We start from the raw sequence: 18,388 nt of genomic DNA on the forward strand, positions 1-18,388 counted from the left end.
TAGAGATAATAATACAACAAAGCTTATAGGGTCGTTAATGCATTTAAAAGCTAGAATTTTGGAAATACTCCTTGAAAGTGATCACTATTGTCTTTACACAGTAATGACACAATAAGCATTTTCCAGACTCTGTGTTCAAAATATGCCATTTCAGGGATTTATAGAGTTTGTTTTACTGTCCCTTATCTACAATTAGAAATTTTAAAAAACTGTAAAATCCATTAACTGGTCAGAGGGCATTTATTAATACTTGGCAACAAAACATGATCTGATATAAACTAATTTGGCAGCAAGATCTAACTTGAACAGACCTGAGGCTATTTATATTATTTATGTACCCTCTGCTTAAAATGATTATTCATACATTTTACTGTAAAATATTTACATGCTTGCTTCCCACATTTTGTCCCAGACTATGTGAATGTTATGCAGTAAGGTATATGCACCATCTTACTTTTAAATATCTGAAAATGTCTGCATTTCAAAACCTACCAGATGCAATGGTTCCAAACAAGGGATAAGGGACCCAAACCAATAATTTTCCAACTTCAAAACCCTTTAATTTATTCTTAGATGCAAAGACAGTAAAAAAATGACATACTTTATCCTTTTGTCAAAGGAAATCTTTTGATAAAATCACTTCAAAATGTTAAAAGTTTCTGTGTTGACTGAAGCCTGATCACTCACCATTTGCCGGGTAGCCAGGTGTGAGAGGGTCCCCTGCACCATTAAGATTTAAGATATTTCCACGCTGAACACCACCTCCAGGAAGATTCCAACCATCCGGATATGCCTCCACCCCAGGAGCAAAGTAATCAGCAGGATCTGAGTACAAAATGATCCCTCTGGCCCCAGCCAGCTGGGCATTTTTAACCTGGAAAACAGTCTTTCTTATTTTAGGTTGGTTGTTTGAAATTACACTTAAATAAGTAACTAAAACTTATCTTCAGTCCTTATCTTTAATCCTTATGCTTACAACAAAGGACGTCTCACAGAATTGGTTTTGTCTTTTTCTTATGCAAGCTCTGAAACCTAGTTTCCAGGGCTGGATTAGCCCTTGGCGCAGATATTTTTTAATGTACCTATCAGTGGTAACAGGTACCTGCTGTTTCCTTCCTCTAGTCTAGAAGCACAATAAACAAGTAGATTTCACAGACTAGATTCCCATTTCTTCTATGGTTGAAAGAGAATATTTTTTTAAATTAATTTCCCAGAAAAGAGGAAAAAAAAAAAATCAAGTGCTCTATGTGCTCAGTCACTCAGTCGTATCTGATTCCTTGTGACCCCATGGTCTGTGCCCACCAGGCGCCTCTGTCCATGGGACTTCTCAGGCAAGAATACTGGAGTGGGCTGCATTTCCTACTCCAAGGGATCTTCCCGACCCAGCGATCGAACCCCCATCTCTGGCATCTCCTGCACTGGCAGGCGCAATCTTTATCACTATCCTACCTGGGAAGCCCCAGATCAAGTGCTGGTAACTTTCAAAACTGCTGTGCATAGATTGGCTTGTCTCATTACCTCTAACAAAGAATTAACACCAAAATTTAATTTAGCAAATATTTCAAAGATGATATTTAAAGATACTAAAGACTAACACCAAATCCAATGCACGCTACTTCATAGACCACAGGGACAATGTGTAGATATGGAAAAACCTGTGCTGTTCTCCTTGAACTTCTACAGAGGCCAAATTCCAATGACCCAGGTTAAAACCTGCCTATAAACTAGCACATGTACCCTCCCTATTAGGCGGGAATGGTAAAGAGTATGGGAAAATCATGGTCATCAAAAAATTTTAAGTATCTTACCCATGTAAGATACAATATGAAAAACAGAAAGCATTAGTCCCTCAGTCATGTCTGACTCTCTGCGACCCTATGGACTGCAGACCACCAGGCTCCTCTGTCCATGGGATTCCCCAGGCAAGAACACTGGAGTGAATAGCCATTCCCTTCTCCAGGGGGTCTTCCCGAGCCTGGGATTGAACCCAGGTCTCCTGCATTGCAGGCAGATTCTTTACCGTCTCAGCCATCAGGAAAGCCCAAGATACAATATAACTTTTTATTTTTATTGAAAAGAAAAACAAAGAGTTGTGTTTTTTTTTACCTTATTTCCTCTGAAAATTTTCCCATATCTGGCAATCAGAATCTTCCCAGAGCAATTGATTTTCATGTCCCGCTCCAGTTTAAAGAAGTCTTCAGTTCGTGCATAGTTAACATATATTAGGTCACCCTGTTGAGAACATAGATGACTTAGTACAAGAAAGATTTCATAAAAGAGGTTTCTCAGCATGAAGATTGTTTTGCGTTTTTGAAAGAGAAAAGAAGCAAGAATACGTAAGAGGGTCAAAAAAGCCTCTGATAAGAGATTCAGGGGAGAAATGAACTTGAATTGAGAAGGCAATTAGCTAGGTAGAGACTTAATTAATTAAATATTAAGTCTTGTTTATGTAAATGTCTCCTCTGTAGTGACTATAAAACTACAGAGAAGCATTCCCCAGGAAAATGCACATAAATATATACACTGTCCTATGCAATTTGGAGGGGGCCAGGTTCCCTAGGTTAAAAAGCCCTTCATGGGAGCTTTATTCTCTTTGAAGTATATTCACAATGCATCTTCACACAACCAGGTAAGAAATAATGGTCAGGTAATGCCACTACTTTACAAATTTGGCTTCATATCATTATAATAATCACAAGGAAATCTCTGAGTCTCAACATTATCATTTGTAAAATGGCCTGCTAGATTAGATCAGTGTTCTTCACACAGTTTTTTTTTTTTTTTGCTTACCTACTCCTTAAATTAATTTTGAAAAGCAATGTATCTCTCCTTTATTTTTAGGTTCACATCTGAAATTGTTTGTCATATCTTTAAGTTGCCATAAAGAATACAATTTCCAGCACATTATAAACATTAACATTTTCAGAAGCAATTTTACCTCTTTTATTTACATCCAAAAGAATTTAAATACTATAATGATTTATTATTCAACATCATTCAACAACATTGTAAAGCCACACTCTTCAGTCAGAATTTTATCATCAAGTTTTCTCCTTGAACTTGTATCTTCCCCCTTGCCTAAAGCATCTTACTATATACTAAGGTGACACCAGGGTGTGCTGCCTAGATTCCTCTTCATTGAAGATGTCCTTGCTCCAGGGAAGGAAGGCTCTCTGCAGGCCATCTTCAAAGTCAGCCCTTGCTCAAAACCAGATACACACAGCCACGCTGCTCGAGATCATGCCCTTCCAGGATACACATGCTCAATGACTGATCCATGTGGGAACAGAAAGATCTGGTCATCTTTGTCCAGCCCAGGGCATTCTGAAGGGCTATTCTGACTCCAGAGCAGCCCACTGGGTCAGTTGAGGCTGTCCTTGAACTGGCATTGAACTGCAATTTCTCCCTCTGTCTGTTCCAGCTTCCTTCCCCTCCCTGCCACAGATATTGATCCCAAGAGAACACTCCTTAATTAACACCTAGCATGGCAAATTCCATTTCAGTTTCTGCTGCCTAGAAATCTGGATAATGCTTGTAAATCTTAATCACTGCCAAACCTGCCTTGATTAAGAATCATGTGTATAGTGTTTAAAAATATTTATTTCCTATGACAAGCTGTACATTTTAGGAAAATTCTTCAAGTGACTTACTATTATAATTATTAGCAGTATCAAAGTGAGTCTAAGCATCATTACACTTTCATAAACAATGCCTAAGCATAAAATTTTGCTTGAAATACAGCTTTCAGTGCTATGGGATGTTAAAACATTTGGTCATGGATCTATGGATGAATAAATTATTTCCAGAATAAGTCAGGACTATCAGTTCTATTCACATTTCTCATTGTTAGACATGTTTTGAGAAATTTTAGGATATGAATGAAAAAAAAGTTGTTATGGAATTTTCCCTGAATTATTTTAACTCTTTCCAAGTTACAACCCCTAAATCTCACACTGATCTGTTATCCAAGTTAATTCTAATGGTTTTAGCTGGAAACTCAATTAGACTCATTTTTAATTTTGTTCTACTATAAACCATTTGACTTGACAAATTTCTGTCACCTAGCTATTAGAATCTGTCACTAGCATCTTTGTTTGGAGGCCTAGAGATTTTTTTTTTTTTTTTTTACAACTCAGAGATATGTTTCAGGATGGATGAGTGATGTCTCTCATTCATAATATAAGAAATAAATAATTGTAAATCAGGGAGGTGGGAACAGGGGACCAGCAGAGCCTTACCACAGGCTAGTTCTCAATTCCATGAAGAGTCTACTGAGAAACAAATAATGCGACTGTTTTATTTTAAATGATCCTATATCTGCCTTTGGAAAGTCTTTACATACCCTAGTGTTTGAAGTCCCCATCCTATACTATTTCTTATATCCTATTCCTGTCTCACACTATTTCCCATCATTTTATTTTGGTTATTGTTTTCCTCTTTGACTATGTCTCATAACACGTGCACAACAGATTTATAATGTATTGCAATAAGGTTGTTTCCAAGCTGACTCTCGGATTCCTTCCACAAATATATTGAAGACATATCATTCTAGGAACTGCAGATACAGAGAATCCCTGCCTTTGAAGAAACTTGTGTTCATGTGGAAGGCAGAGATAAATCATAAAAGTAATAAGCAACTTGTGAAAGTGAAAGTGAAGTTGCTCAGTCATGTCTGACTCTTTGCAACCCCATGGACTGGGGCCTACCAGGCTCCTCTATCCATGGGATTTTCCAGGCAATAGTGCTGGAGTGGATTGCCATTTCCTTCTCCAGGGGATCCTCCCAACCCAGGGATTGAACCCAGGTCTCCTACATTGTAGACAGACGCTTTACCGTCTGAGCCACCAGGGAAGTCCTGGTGAAAGCAAATTGTATACCATATTAAAAGGTGATGAGTTCTATAGAGAAAAAAAATTAAGTTTAAATATAGTCAGCAAACAGACCTTGTACTCAGCTGTGTGCAATTTCCAAAAACAATGAAGAAAGCTTATTGAGAAAGTGACATTTGAATCTTTGCTCCAGGAAAAGGATTACTTTTAGCTATTATTTTTCTTCCCAAGATCGATGCAAGATTAACAAACTATTGATGATAGCACTGTATGTCTGGTTTATAATCATTAGCCTTCTCTAGAGCACTCTTTTATTCCAACTGTGAATACATAGCCATTAACCAATTTGGTTCCAGTGAATTCTGTTTAGCATAAATGTTCTACTTGAAATTTATTCATATATAGTATCACCAACTTTGGGAAAACTGACTACTTCTTTAAATGCCTGTAAATTGTAGCTACCTTTTAATCTGCACATCTCACAGGACAAATTGGGATGGAGAAGGCACAGGAGAAGAAATTAGTTTGAAAATGACAGAAAACTTTGAAAATGAAAACAAGTGTGGGCAGACAGGTCCTCTTGGCACTTCACAAATGCAAGCTGTCACTGCTAGTTAGAAAAAATCTCTGTTTTCAGACAATGACCTTCTTGTAAAATTTACACTGCACAATTGTTTTATAACTGGAAATAATTAACAATGTTGCACTGTTAGAATTTTCCATTTCTTTCAAGCTTCCATCTTCCTGCTCTTGTTAATAGAGACAGAATTGGGACATAAGATCAATGGTTCTCAAAGCATGGTTCCTGAACCCAGAGTCAATACCATCTAGGACCTTACCAGAAACAAACTCTCAGGCTTCACCCAAGATCTAGTGAAATTTAGGGGGTGTGAATCAGAATCTGTGTTTTACAAGCCCTCTAGATTACTGTGATACAAGCTACAGTCAAGAACCACTGAATTAAACTATAATTACAGACATTGTTGAATTGCTAATTTCAAATAACCTAAAGCAAAACTTCCCTGATAGCTCAGTTAGTAAGAACACGCCTGCAATGCAGGAGACCCCAGTCCAATTCCTGGTTTAGGAAGATCCTCTGGAGAAGGGATAGGCTACCCACTCCCATCTTCTTGAGCTTCCCTTGTGAGTCAGCTGGTAAAGAATCCCCTTGCAATGTGGGAGACCTGGGTTCGATCCCTGGGTTGGGAAGACCCCATGGAGAAGGGAAAGGCTAAACTCTCCAGTATTCTTTCTGGCATGGAGAATTCCATGGACTGTATAGTCCATGGGGTCGCAAAGAGTCAGACACGACTGAGCGACTTTCACTTTCAGAGAATTCAGATGTAGATCCACAGACTGTGTGTGCTTAGTCGCTTAGTTAAGACCAGGATTCTCTGTCCACAGAGATTCTCCAGACAAGAATACTGGAGTGGGTAGCCTGTCCCTTCTCCAGGGCAACTTCCTATCCAGGAATCGAACCAGGGTCTCTTGCATTGCAGGCAGATTCTTAACCAGCTGAGCTACCCGAGATCCATAGACGCTCACGGTGAAATATCCTAAGAACACATACAGACGTACATAATTAAAAAACAAAACTAACATTCCACTGCCTGGGTTATAGGTAATCCAATGAAACACACCAGCCAGCAAACCAATTTAGTATTTGAACATACACAAGTCCTTGGAGAATCCCTTGGAGAATCCCATGTATCTTCCAGCCTTGCATTAATATAGAAAGTTTAAATCTACTTGAAAGAAATGAGTTAATCATCTCTATAATATAATTTTCTTATGAGTAAAATAATTCTGTCATAACTGGACAGTTGCATTTCAAAGAATCAAACTGGACCACTTTCTCATACCATTAAAAAAAATAAATTCAAAACGGATTAAAGAGTTAAATGTAAGACCTGAAACCATAAAATATCTAGAAGAAAACATAGGTAGCCCACTCTTTGACATCTGTCTTCGCAATATATTTTTTTGGATAGGTCTCCTCAGGCAAGGGAAACAGCAAAAGTAAACAAATGGGACGACCTCAAACTAAAAAAGTTTTGCACAACAAAGGGAACTAACTCTCAATATAACTAAAAGGCTGTCTACTGAATAGGAAAATGTATTTGCAAATGATACATCTGATAAGAGGCTAATACCCAAAATATACAAAGAATATAAACAAACAAACAATCCGATTGAAAAAACGGGCAGAAAATGGAATAATCATTTTTCCAAAGAAGACATACAGATAGCCAACAGGCACATGAAAAAATGTTTAACATCATTAACCATGAGGGAAATGAAAACTAAAACCACAACGAGGGACTAAAGTCCCCAAGCAGTCCAGTGGTTAACACGCTATGGTCCCACTGAAGGGGCACAGGTGTGGTCCCTGGTCAGGCGGGGAGCTAAGATCCTACATGTTGTGAGGTACAGCCAAAAAAAGAAAAAACACAGTGAGATAACACTTTACACCTATCAGAATGGCTATCACCAAAATTACAACAAATAATGTGATGGTGAGGATGCAGAGAAAAGAGAACACTCTGGCACAGTTGGTGGGCTTCCCAGGTGACTCCATGGTAAAGAATCTGCCTGACACTGCAGGAAATGCAAGAAAATATCCCTGGGTCAGGAAGATCCCTTGGAGGAGGAAATGGCAACCCACTCCAGTATTCTTGCCCGGAAAATCCCATGGACAAAGAAGCTTGGCGGGTTACAGTTCATAGGGCTGCCAAGAGTCAGCCACAACTGAGCACACACACACACTGGCATGGGCAGTCGCCATGGAAAACAGCATGGTGGTTCCCTCCAAAATTAAAAATAGAACTGCCATACAATGTAGGAATTCCACTCCTGGGGCATATCCAATCCTGATATTTATCAGAAAACAAAAACACCAATTCAAAAAGACACATGCAACCCTATGTTCACTGCATCATCATTTATAATAGTCAAGAAATGGAAGCAACTTAAACTCCCATCAAAGAAGATAGATAAATAAGATGTGGTAAATATAATATAATCTACAATGCAGTATTACTCAGCCATAAGAAGAATGAAATCTTGTCATTTGCATTAACACGGATGGACCTAGAGAGTATTCACCTGAGTGAAATAAGTCAGAATAAGAAAGACAAACACCTGATGACTTGACTTACATGTGGAATCTAAAAAACACATGAATAAACAAAGCAAAACAGTAACAGTCATAGATACAGAGGGCAAGCTGGTAGTTGCCAAAGGGGAGGGAGTGAAAGGATGAGAGAAATACGTGAGGGAGATTGAGAAGTATAAACTTCCAGGTACAAAATAAAGAAACAGGTATGAAATGTACCGTCTGGAGAATATAATCAGTAACTATTAATACATCATATCTTTGTGTAGTGAGAGATGGTAACTAGACTCATTGTGGTGATCGTTTTGAAATATACAAAAATAATGAATCATGTTGTATAACTGAAACTAATAGAGTGTTATGGGTCAACTGTACTTCAAAAACAAATGCATAGAGATCAGATCTGTGGTTACCAGAGATGGAGGGTAAGGGGTAGTGGGTACTGGAGAAAGGCAGTCCACGTGTATAAACTTCCAGTTAAAAGATAAGTAAGTACTAGACTTGAAATGTACAACACGGTAAATAAAATTAATTCTGCTGTTATCTTATATAGGAAAGTTGTCAAGAGAGTAAATACTAAGAGTTTTAATCACAAGAAAAAAAATTTTTTTTTCTATTTCTTTGTACCTTTATCACTAAATTTATTGTCATAATTTTGTCATGATGTATGTAAAGTCAAATCATTATGTTGTGTATCTTAAGCTCGTACAGTTGTTCTTGTTTAGTTGCTGAGTCGTGTCTGAGTCTTGTCACCCTGTGGAGTGTAGCCCGCCAGGCTCCTCTGTCCATGGGATTCTCCAGGCAAGAATACTGGAGTGGGTTGCCACTTCCTTCTGCAGGGGATCTTCCTGATACAGGGATCAAGCCCATGTCTTCTGCATTGCAGGCAAATTTTTCACTACTGAGCCACAGGGGAAGCCCCAAACTTATAGTCTTATTGAGATACCAATTATATCTCAGTAAAACTAGAACATTCAGAAAACTAAGATTATGGCATCTGGTCCCATCACTTCATGGAAAATAGATGGGGAAACAGTGGAAACAGTGTTAGACTTTATTTTGGGGGGCTCCAAAATCACTGCAGATGGTGACTGCAGCCATGAAATTAAAAGACGCTTACTCCTTGGAAGGAAAGTTATGACCAACCTAGATAGCATATTGAAAAGCAGAGACATTACTTTGCCAACAAAGGTCCATCTAGTCAAGGCTATGGTTTTTCCAGTGGTCATGTATGGATATGAGAGTTGGACTGTGAAGAAGGCTGAGCGCCGAAGAATTGATGCTTTTGAACTGTGGTGTTGGAGAAGAAAGACTCTTGCGAGTCCCTTGGACTGCAAGAAGATCCAACCAGTCCATTCTAAAGGAGATAGTCCTGGGTGTTCTTTGGAAGGAATGATGCTGAAGCTGAAACTCCAGTACTTTGGCCACCTCATGTGAAGATTTTACTCATTGGAAAAGACCCTGATGCTAGGAGGGATTGGGGGCAGGAGGAGAAGGGGACAACACAGGATGAGATAGCTGGATGGCATCACCAACTCCATGGACATGAGTTTAGGTGAACTCCAGGAGTTGGTGATGGACAGGGAGGCCTGGCTTGCTGCAATTCATGGGGTCGCAAAGAGTCGGACATGATTGAGCGACTGAACTCAACTGAAAACTAGAAGAAAACAAATGAAAAAACAAAAAGAAACAAAAAAAATGTACAAAACTAATTGGGGAATTTTCATTGATTATAGAGTAAACCTATAAACTGAGTGCTTATCTTATAAAACTCTGTCTTCCCAGCCAGAAACATGATCTTCTTCATACATAATATTGTCACTGCTCAAAAAATTTCACTGTTCTTCAACCAGTTCACACTCATTTAATAATTTTTACAATTCATTTTATATTTGAGGGCTATTTTAAACTACATATTTGTTATATTTTCTGCTATTACATATCATTTGTCCTTATATTTAATTGGTAATATCATGGCTATTTTTAAATAAAGAGCTATTAGTATTTTGGGGATATTCTGACTGTATCACTGTAAATAAAGAATGAGGAAATTAAGAAAGACCCAAAGTGTGAAAATATAAAGAGAACACTGGATAATGTCACAATAAAAGAATTCTTTTCAGTAAAAAGCATTATAGACAACATGAACAAATATGAATAAAATTAGAAGATGTTTGCAATATTTAAACCAATATGGGACGAATAACTAAAATATTTAAGAAACCACTGAAGTTAGTAAGAAAATGGCCAGAAATTCAACAGGAAAAGATGGCTGGTAATCATTTCACAGCAGAACAACAATAACACAATCCAGTTCAGTTATTTGCTCAGTCATGCCCAACATTTTGTGACCCAAAGGACTGCAGCACACCAGGCTTCCCTTTCCATCACCAACTCCTGGAGCTTGCTCAAACTCATGTCCACCAAGTCAGTGATGTCATCCAACCATCTCATCCTCTGTGGTCTCCTTCTCCTCCTGCCCTCAATCTTTCCCAGCATCAGGGTCTTTTCCAATGAGTCAGTTCTTCACATCAGGTGGCCAAAGTATTGGAGTTTCAGCTTCAGCATCAGTCCTTCCAATTAATATTCAGGATTGACTTCCTTTAGGATTAACTGTTTTGATCTCCTTAGTGTTCAAGGGACTCTCAAGGGTCATCTTCTCCAGCATCACAGTTTGAAAGCATCAATTCTTTGGTGCTCAGCTTTCTTTATGGTCCAACTCTCACATCCATACATGACTACTGAAAAAACCATAGCTTTGACTATATGGACCTCTGTCGGCAAAGTGACATCTCTGCTTTTTAACATGCTGTCTAGGTTTGTCATAGCTTTTCTTCCAAGGAGCGTCTTTTAATTTCATAGCTACAGTCACCATTTGCAGTGATTTTGGAGCCCAAGAAAATAAAGCCTGTCACTGTTTCCATTGTTTCCCCATCTATTTTCCATGAAGTGACTGGACCAAATACAAAAACAGAATAGTTTTTTGTTTTTCGAAAGTTGAGTTTGAAGCCAGCTTTTTCACTCTCCTCTTTCACCTTCATGAAGAGGCTCTGTAGTTTCTCTTCACTTTCTGCCATAAAGGTGGTGTCATCTGCATATTTGAAGTTATTGATGTTTCTCCCAGCAATCTTGATTCCAGCTTGTGCTTAATCCAGCCCAGCATTTCGCATGATGTACTCTGCATAGAAGCTAAATAAGCAGGGTGACAATATAGAGCTTTGACATAACTCCTTTCCTGATTTGGAACCAGTCCACTATTCCATGTCTGGTTCTAAGTGTTGCTTCTTGACCTGCATACAGATTTCTCAGGAAGCAGGTAAGGTGGTCTGGTATTTCCATGTCTTTCAGAATTTTCCACAGTGTTTTGTGATCCACAGAGTCAAAGGATTTGGTGTAGTCAATGAAGCAGAAATAGATGTTTTTCTGGAACTCTCTTGCTTTTTCTATGACCCAACAGATGTTGGCAACTTGATCTCTGGTTCCTCTGCCTTTTCTAAACCCATTTTGAACATCTGGAAGTTCTCAGTTCACGTACTGTTGATGCCTGGCTTGGAGAATTTTGAGCATTACTTTGCTAGTGTGTGAAGTGAGTACAATTGTGCAGTAGTTTGAGCATTCTTTGGCATTGCCTTTCTTTGTGATTGGAATGAAAACTGACCTTTTCCAGTCCTGTGGCCACTGCTGAGTTTTCCAAATCTGCTGGCATTTGAGTGCAGCGGCACCTTAACAGCATCATCGTTTAGGATTTGAAATAGCTCAACTGGAATTCCATCACCTCCACTAGCTTTGTTCATAGAATCACAGAAAACTAACCAAACTAATCACATGGATAATAGCCTTGTCTAACTCAATGAAACTATGAGCCATGCCATGTAGGGCCACCCAAGATGAATGGGTCATTGTGGAGAGTTCTGACAAAACGTGGGCCACTGGAGAAGGAAATGGCAAACCACTTCAGTATTCTTGCCTTGAGAATCCCAAACTAACAAAAGAACACAATTAGATAGGCAAAATTTAGAAAGTTATATAACCTCAATTGTTGATGAAAATGTGAGGGAAAAGGAACGCTCATATATAGTGTTGCAAAGAGCGATAAACGGCTGCAGTCTGAACACTGTGAAATGTAGTGTTCCTTACAAACCAGCAATCCCACTACTGGTTTACTGTACACAGAGAAACCCTTGCAAGCCCACACAGGGGCATGTATGAGCACATGCTCTCCAACACTGTTTGTGGTAATTTAGATTTAGAGGCAAACCACATGTTTGCCACTAAGAGAATGGATAAGCTGCATGTGGTGTGCACATAACATGGGGGTACTATGCAACAGTAAAAAGTAATGAACCACTCTGACATAAAATAGATTTTTTTTAAATAGCTAATTGAAAATAGTCATGGACCAAGACCTAAGATATAGTATTTGCATATATTCAAAATATACCAATCACTAATAAGCCCATGTTTTTATAAGAATACATATATTCCTAAAAGTATAAATACATTACGGATGATGGCAGGGTATAGGGGATGTGGAGATAAGGAATGAGATTGAAAATAAGGATAAAAGATGAAAGGTAAGAAATTAAATTAGGAATCTTACATGGACCCATGATGGTAATGTGCCTTACCCAGAAGATAAAGTCTATGTAACTCTAGACACCTGAGATCTAAAATATATTATCTCTTCATTCCCAGTTTTTATATCCTTTATTTCTATGTCATGTCAATTACAAAGTAACTACAATGACTGTAAGGAACCTATTTATGTACAAATTTGGGGGAGAATTTTTCTAATATTGTGCCATTAACTATGATGTTAACTATTCATTTGAAACAAATTTCATACAACTGTAGAAAATACTCTAAACCTGTGAGAGTTTTTAAATATAAGTTAATCAAATGCATTAGAAAATAATAAAAAAGAGTATGTTTTTAAACTTTTCATATTAAAAAATATAGCATTGCCTAATATTAAATCATAGTTTAATAATTAATTAAAAACATAGGTTTATTGCCTATGTTTTTACAATAAACATTAACTGACTGGTGAAGTGTTTTAGTCGCTCAGTTGTGTCTGACTCTGCAACCCCTTTGACTGTAGCCTGGCAGGCTCTTCTGTCCATGAGATTTTCCACGTAAGAACACTGGAGTGGGCTGCTATTTCCTTGGAGCTTTAAATATCAATTCAGTTCTAAATGTAAATTTTTTACTAGGGATGTTTCTGATAATAGTCAAGTGTTTATCTCTCTATTGAGTGATACTTCAATATTCCAACTTCTTGGAATATCCTAGGTACCTCACACTCTATATGTCCAAAACTGAACCTGCTGCTGCTAAGTCACTTCAGTCATGTACGACTCGGTGCAACCCCATAGACGGCAGCCCACCAGGCTCCCCCGTCCCTGGGATTCTCCAGGCAAGAACACTGGAGTGGGTTGCCCTTTCCTTCTCCAATGCATGAAAGTGAAGTCGCTCAGTCCTGTTCGACTCTGTGCGACCCCATGGACTGCAGCCTACCAGGCTCCTCTGTCCATGGGATTTTTCAGGCAAGAGTACTGGAGTGGGTTGCCATTGCCTTCTCCGAAAACTGAATCTATCTGATGTCAAATACTATAGCAGGAGAGGTAACATTTTAAAAGACATTAATAAATTATATTCAACTCTTTCAAGTTTAGCTTTCTTATAAAAAACAAAGTACTATTTAAGAATCTAGGGATCTACCGTGAAAACTCAGATAATAAATATGCACACTGCCTTATTAAGTAAACCATACAAATTTTCTAAAAAGGATGTCTGTATTCTTCATTTGAAAATGGCAACAATTTCAAATTCTCATTCAGGTTCTTTATAAAATCAATCCAAGTCTTACAATGGTAGCAAAATATGTAGTATTTCCATATAGTGGAAATTAATTGGCAATAAAAAAAAGAACAATCTATGGATAAGTGCAAAACATGTGAATTTTCACAGGTCCTATACTTACAAATGCTATCAATTCCATTTATATGAATTTCTAGTATAGGCAAAACTAATCAAAGGTGGCCAAAAAAAAAAAACAAAACATGGGAGAATGAGAATGACTGCCTTGGGAGTGTGTGGGGCTGACTGAGAAGGGGCTTAGAAGTACATTCTGAAGTGACAGTAATATTTTATGTGTAGATGGTGCTTTAATTACATAGGTGAATGCATTTGTCAAATAAATGTTCACTTTGGATATCCCCATCTCAGTGTGGTAAATTTTATCCTAAAAAACACTATGAATGCAAAATGTATATTCTTTCTTATTACTAAGACATTCTATTTCTTAAATGTAGAAAAAGATAAATTTGGATTACATCAAAAACCTCCACAATACCCCTTTAACTATTGCCTGCATGAACAAGGGAGTTCTGTTTGTTATTTTTATCACATGCATTTTTACCTCTGGCATTCCTTGTGGAGAAAAGGCACTAAAGGGTGGCACAATGTCTGAGACATTTTCATATCCTGGAGGAGGCGGTTCAAACAACGACGTGTTGAAAATCTAGAGAAGCAAAACATAATAATTAGAATCAAATCAGGTAAAGCTTAATTACTACTATCAAGCAAAGAAATGTGTATCATCTCTTTCGCCAGGAGAGGGTTAATCAAGATTTCTGTATTTTAAAGATGCAAATCAAAGAGCCAGACCTCTGCTAGACGCTGTGAGGAGTTCAAGAGGTGAATAAACTACAGACCCTCAGAGGGTCTACAAGCACCAGCTTTTGATTTAGAAGGAAAAGTTCACTTTCCAAATAAAAAAATAACATCATATAGTATTATTAGTTGGAGAAGGCAATGGCAACCCATCCAGTACTCTTGCCTGGAAAAGCCTATGGACAGGGGAGCCTGATAGGCTGCAGTCCATGGGGTCATGAAGAGTCAGACACAACTGAGCAACTTCCCTTTCACTTTTTATTTTCATGCATTGGAGAAGGAAAGGGCAACCCACTCCAGTGTTCTTGCCTGGAGAATCCCAGGGACGGGGGAGCCTGGTGGGCTGCCGTCTATGGGGTCGCACAGAGTCGGACACAACTGAAGCGACTTAGCAGCAGCAGCAGCAGTGTTATTACTCACTTATAAAAATGTTAAGCTAATTACTTATAAACAAATTAAAGGTTAAATTCAATTCTAACCAAACATAATTTTTCAAGTGTATCACTGACACTGTTAAGTGGGAATCAATATTATTTTACTTTCCAAACTACTAAAAGAAATAAAATTAATAAAATTAACCATTACCCCACCCCCCAAAAAGAAGAAAATTTTAAAAAAGGAGAGAGAAAAGGAACATTAGGGGGAAAAAGTAAAAGTAAAATTCATATAAGTAGTATTACTGTAAGTCAGTATAACAAATTTTTTTTTTAATTTTTAAAAAAAGCTTAGTATGTCAGACTAGATAAATTCAACTGTGTACCATTTTACAAGAAGTTACTTAAACATATGATCACAGTAAGTCTGAAAGTAACAATGCAGAAAAAGAAACACTAAACAAATACTGTTTATATCTAATGGGAAGAGCTCCAAACTACAGGAATTGACAGAATTCAAAATGGAAATAAAAATAATCCACCATTATGGTGAGAAAATCTAATATTCCTTTCCCAGTAATTAATAAAAATAGACAAAATGAGAGCACATCAAGGATAAAGGATATTTTAGCCAAACAATTAACAAATTTTAACTAATAAGCAAATATAAAATTATTAAACTCAACAACTGAAAATATTTTTTTCAAATAACAAGAGAACATTTATAAAAATTGATGACATAATAGACTAAAGAAATGACTGCAAAGGATTAGTGTCATACAAATTGCAATTATTTGTTCACAATGTAGTTAATTTAGAAAATCAGATCTTGTGAGATCTAGTTGAAGTAGTTCTTAGAAGGAAATGTATGGTTTTAAATACTCATATTAGAAAAGAAGAAAGGTCCAACATCAATAAATTAAGTATTCAAATGAAAATTTACAAAAAACAGCAAAATAGAGACTAGGAAGGTAAAAGGGGAACTTGAGAAAAAAATGTAATACAAATAAATAGTATTAGGAGTAGAAAAACAGGCATATCTATAGATCTTGCAAAAAAGATAGTAAGAAAATACTAGGAAGAACTATGCCAATAATTGAAAACTTAGATGAAATGGAAAAATGCATTTAAAAAAAATTAAACTGACATAACAGTGCATTTTAAACAAATCTAAATAGTCCCATAACAAAAAAGAAATTGAATCAGTAGCTTAAAATCTTCCATAAAACAAAGTATCAAAACCAAGTGGTTTTCCTTTGATCTGAAATACTAAAAGATTTTTTAAATACAACACAACCTATTTCAGAGATTAAAAACTCATTTTATAAGACAAGTATAATCTAGAAATTATAACCAAATAAGCAAATTGCAGAAATACAGGCCAAACATGTTATCAATATAATAAATGTATACAGATATGAGTTGAAAACTCTACTACAGACTAATATTATACATTTCAAAAATGTAAACTAATCTAATAGTACATCATTTATTATAATTATCATTGTGAAAAAGAAAACTTATATGCTCATCTCGAAAGTTATCTAGAAAAAGAAAAAATTTCTGATAAAATTCAATATAAATTCATGACAAAAAAGTCTTGGTGAACTTGTAAAGTGAATTAGAGCATGCTGTGCTAAGTCGATTCAGTTGTCTCCAATCTCTGTGATCCCCGGGACAGAAGAGCATACTGGAGCGGGTTCCCGTGCCGTCCTCCAGGGGATCTTCCCGACCCAGGGATCGAACCCACGTCTCTTATGTCTCCTGCATTGGAAAGCGGGTTGTTTACCACTAGTGCCACCTGGAAAGCCCTGAATTAAGGTAAGCTGACATAAATATCAAAATTAAGGTGAAACATTAAAGACATTCAAGTCAAGGACACCTGCTGTCTTCACTTCCTTTCAATATTAAACTATAGGTCCTGGCCAGTGCAGTAATTTAAAGGTGCTGGGAGATGTAGAGAAAATCTGAGCTGACACTATACTGAAGCACCAATTACCTACTTCAGGTGCTGACAGAATCTCAAATGAAACCAAATCAACTACTACTCTTCAAAAATTCCCACATCTTCCATTTTTCCTGTAATTTTTCTCTGTAATAGAGAACAAACTGAACTGAATCACTGGGGGAGAGTCTAAGAAAAACTATACTAAAGTGCAATAAGAATCCACCTTGAGACAAAGTCATCACATCAGCAAGTCTTTCAGTCAAGGGAGTCTTCAACCTGGTCTCACTTGATTTGCCTTTATGGTAACCTTCAATTTTACAGCACCACTGAGCAGGTGGACTTCACATCCAGTTTATGAGTTATTCCAACAACTGGGAAAAGTTTCTTATGGTCAAGGAAATGACTCTTTTGGGTGACTTCATCAAAGACAGACAATACACCCTTGAGCAATGTTCACTATCCAACATTCACTAACATAGCCTCAAACTATGTATTCTGAGTATAACTAAAATAATTTTGGTTTACAAATTTTTATTTAACTTTTGCAACATAAAAAGGCAATATATATATATATAGTTCAATCTATATGGCACATTGTCCCTACATAAATAAAGAGAAAATAATGCATAATATGTATTGAAAACATTTCTGGTAGAATCTATAAAATATTAATCATATTTGTTGTCTGTGGGAAGGAGAACATGCCTGTGCCACGCAGGACAGTAAAGTTCGCCGTTTACCTAGCTTAGCTATGAACGGTCAGTCACATTAACTGATCTGGGAGATGGGGACCCAGTAAGAGAGTATCTGTAGTTGGCAGAGGGGTGAGAATAGAGCTGAACTGTCACCAGGTCAAAAGAAAATGCCTGAATCTGAAACACAAGCACTACAAGCGCATCATTTAAAGAAGCAGAGGTATACATCAAAAGAATCAACTCAGGGCTGCACAGTGACTCCCTCAGGGAAGAGGGAAATAGGGAAGAAGCAAGGCCCTTTGAAGAACTGTGTGAATATTTATGTGCAGGTATAACTGGATAAAAACAAAACTGAATTAATGATATAACTTTCAAAAAAGTTAATAAGCTTTTGGCAGCTAACCCCATTCAGGAAAACCTCCAAAATGAAACTTCTAATTATATGTTTATGTTATGCGACAGGCTTTAGAAATTTCATAAATGCTTATAATAGGAAAAACAAATAATGAAATGGAATAAAAGCAAAGGTAGGGATGAAACTGGGAAGTGAAGAGGAAGAAAAGAGAAGAAAAATGAAAGTTTGTTATTTTCCTCATTGTATACAATCACCAAACTTGAGAAATCAAATTTGGTTTAATGCATTTTTTTAACCTTGTATTTTTTTAACCTTAATTTTTTTTTTTAATTTTACAGTGTAGTTTTGGTTTCTGACATACAACAATGCAAATCAGTCTTAATTATACATACACGTC

At 37.1% G+C, this 18,388-nt stretch overlaps 1 protein-coding gene across 1 annotated transcript in view; it reads right to left on the bottom strand.

Annotated features, from left to right (window-relative positions):
- Nucleotides 1–18,388, bottom strand: part of FOLH1B (folate hydrolase 1B) — a 71,609-nt gene that overhangs the window by 42,801 nt on the left and 10,420 nt on the right. Inside the window, exons 4-6 of the mRNA XM_006075174.4 lie at nucleotides 14,366–14,467; nucleotides 2,107–2,232; nucleotides 688–874 (exon numbers count right to left, since the gene is read on the bottom strand). Coding sequence (XP_006075236.2) covers nucleotides 688–874; nucleotides 2,107–2,232; nucleotides 14,366–14,467 — 415 coding nt within the window. The remainder of the gene's footprint in view (nucleotides 1–687; nucleotides 875–2,106; nucleotides 2,233–14,365; nucleotides 14,468–18,388) is intronic.

Source organism: Bubalus bubalis, chromosome 5 (assembly GCF_019923935.1).
Source record: "Bubalus bubalis isolate 160015118507 breed Murrah chromosome 5, NDDB_SH_1, whole genome shotgun sequence".
Classification (NCBI taxonomy): Eukaryota; Metazoa; Chordata; class Mammalia; order Artiodactyla; family Bovidae; genus Bubalus; species Bubalus bubalis.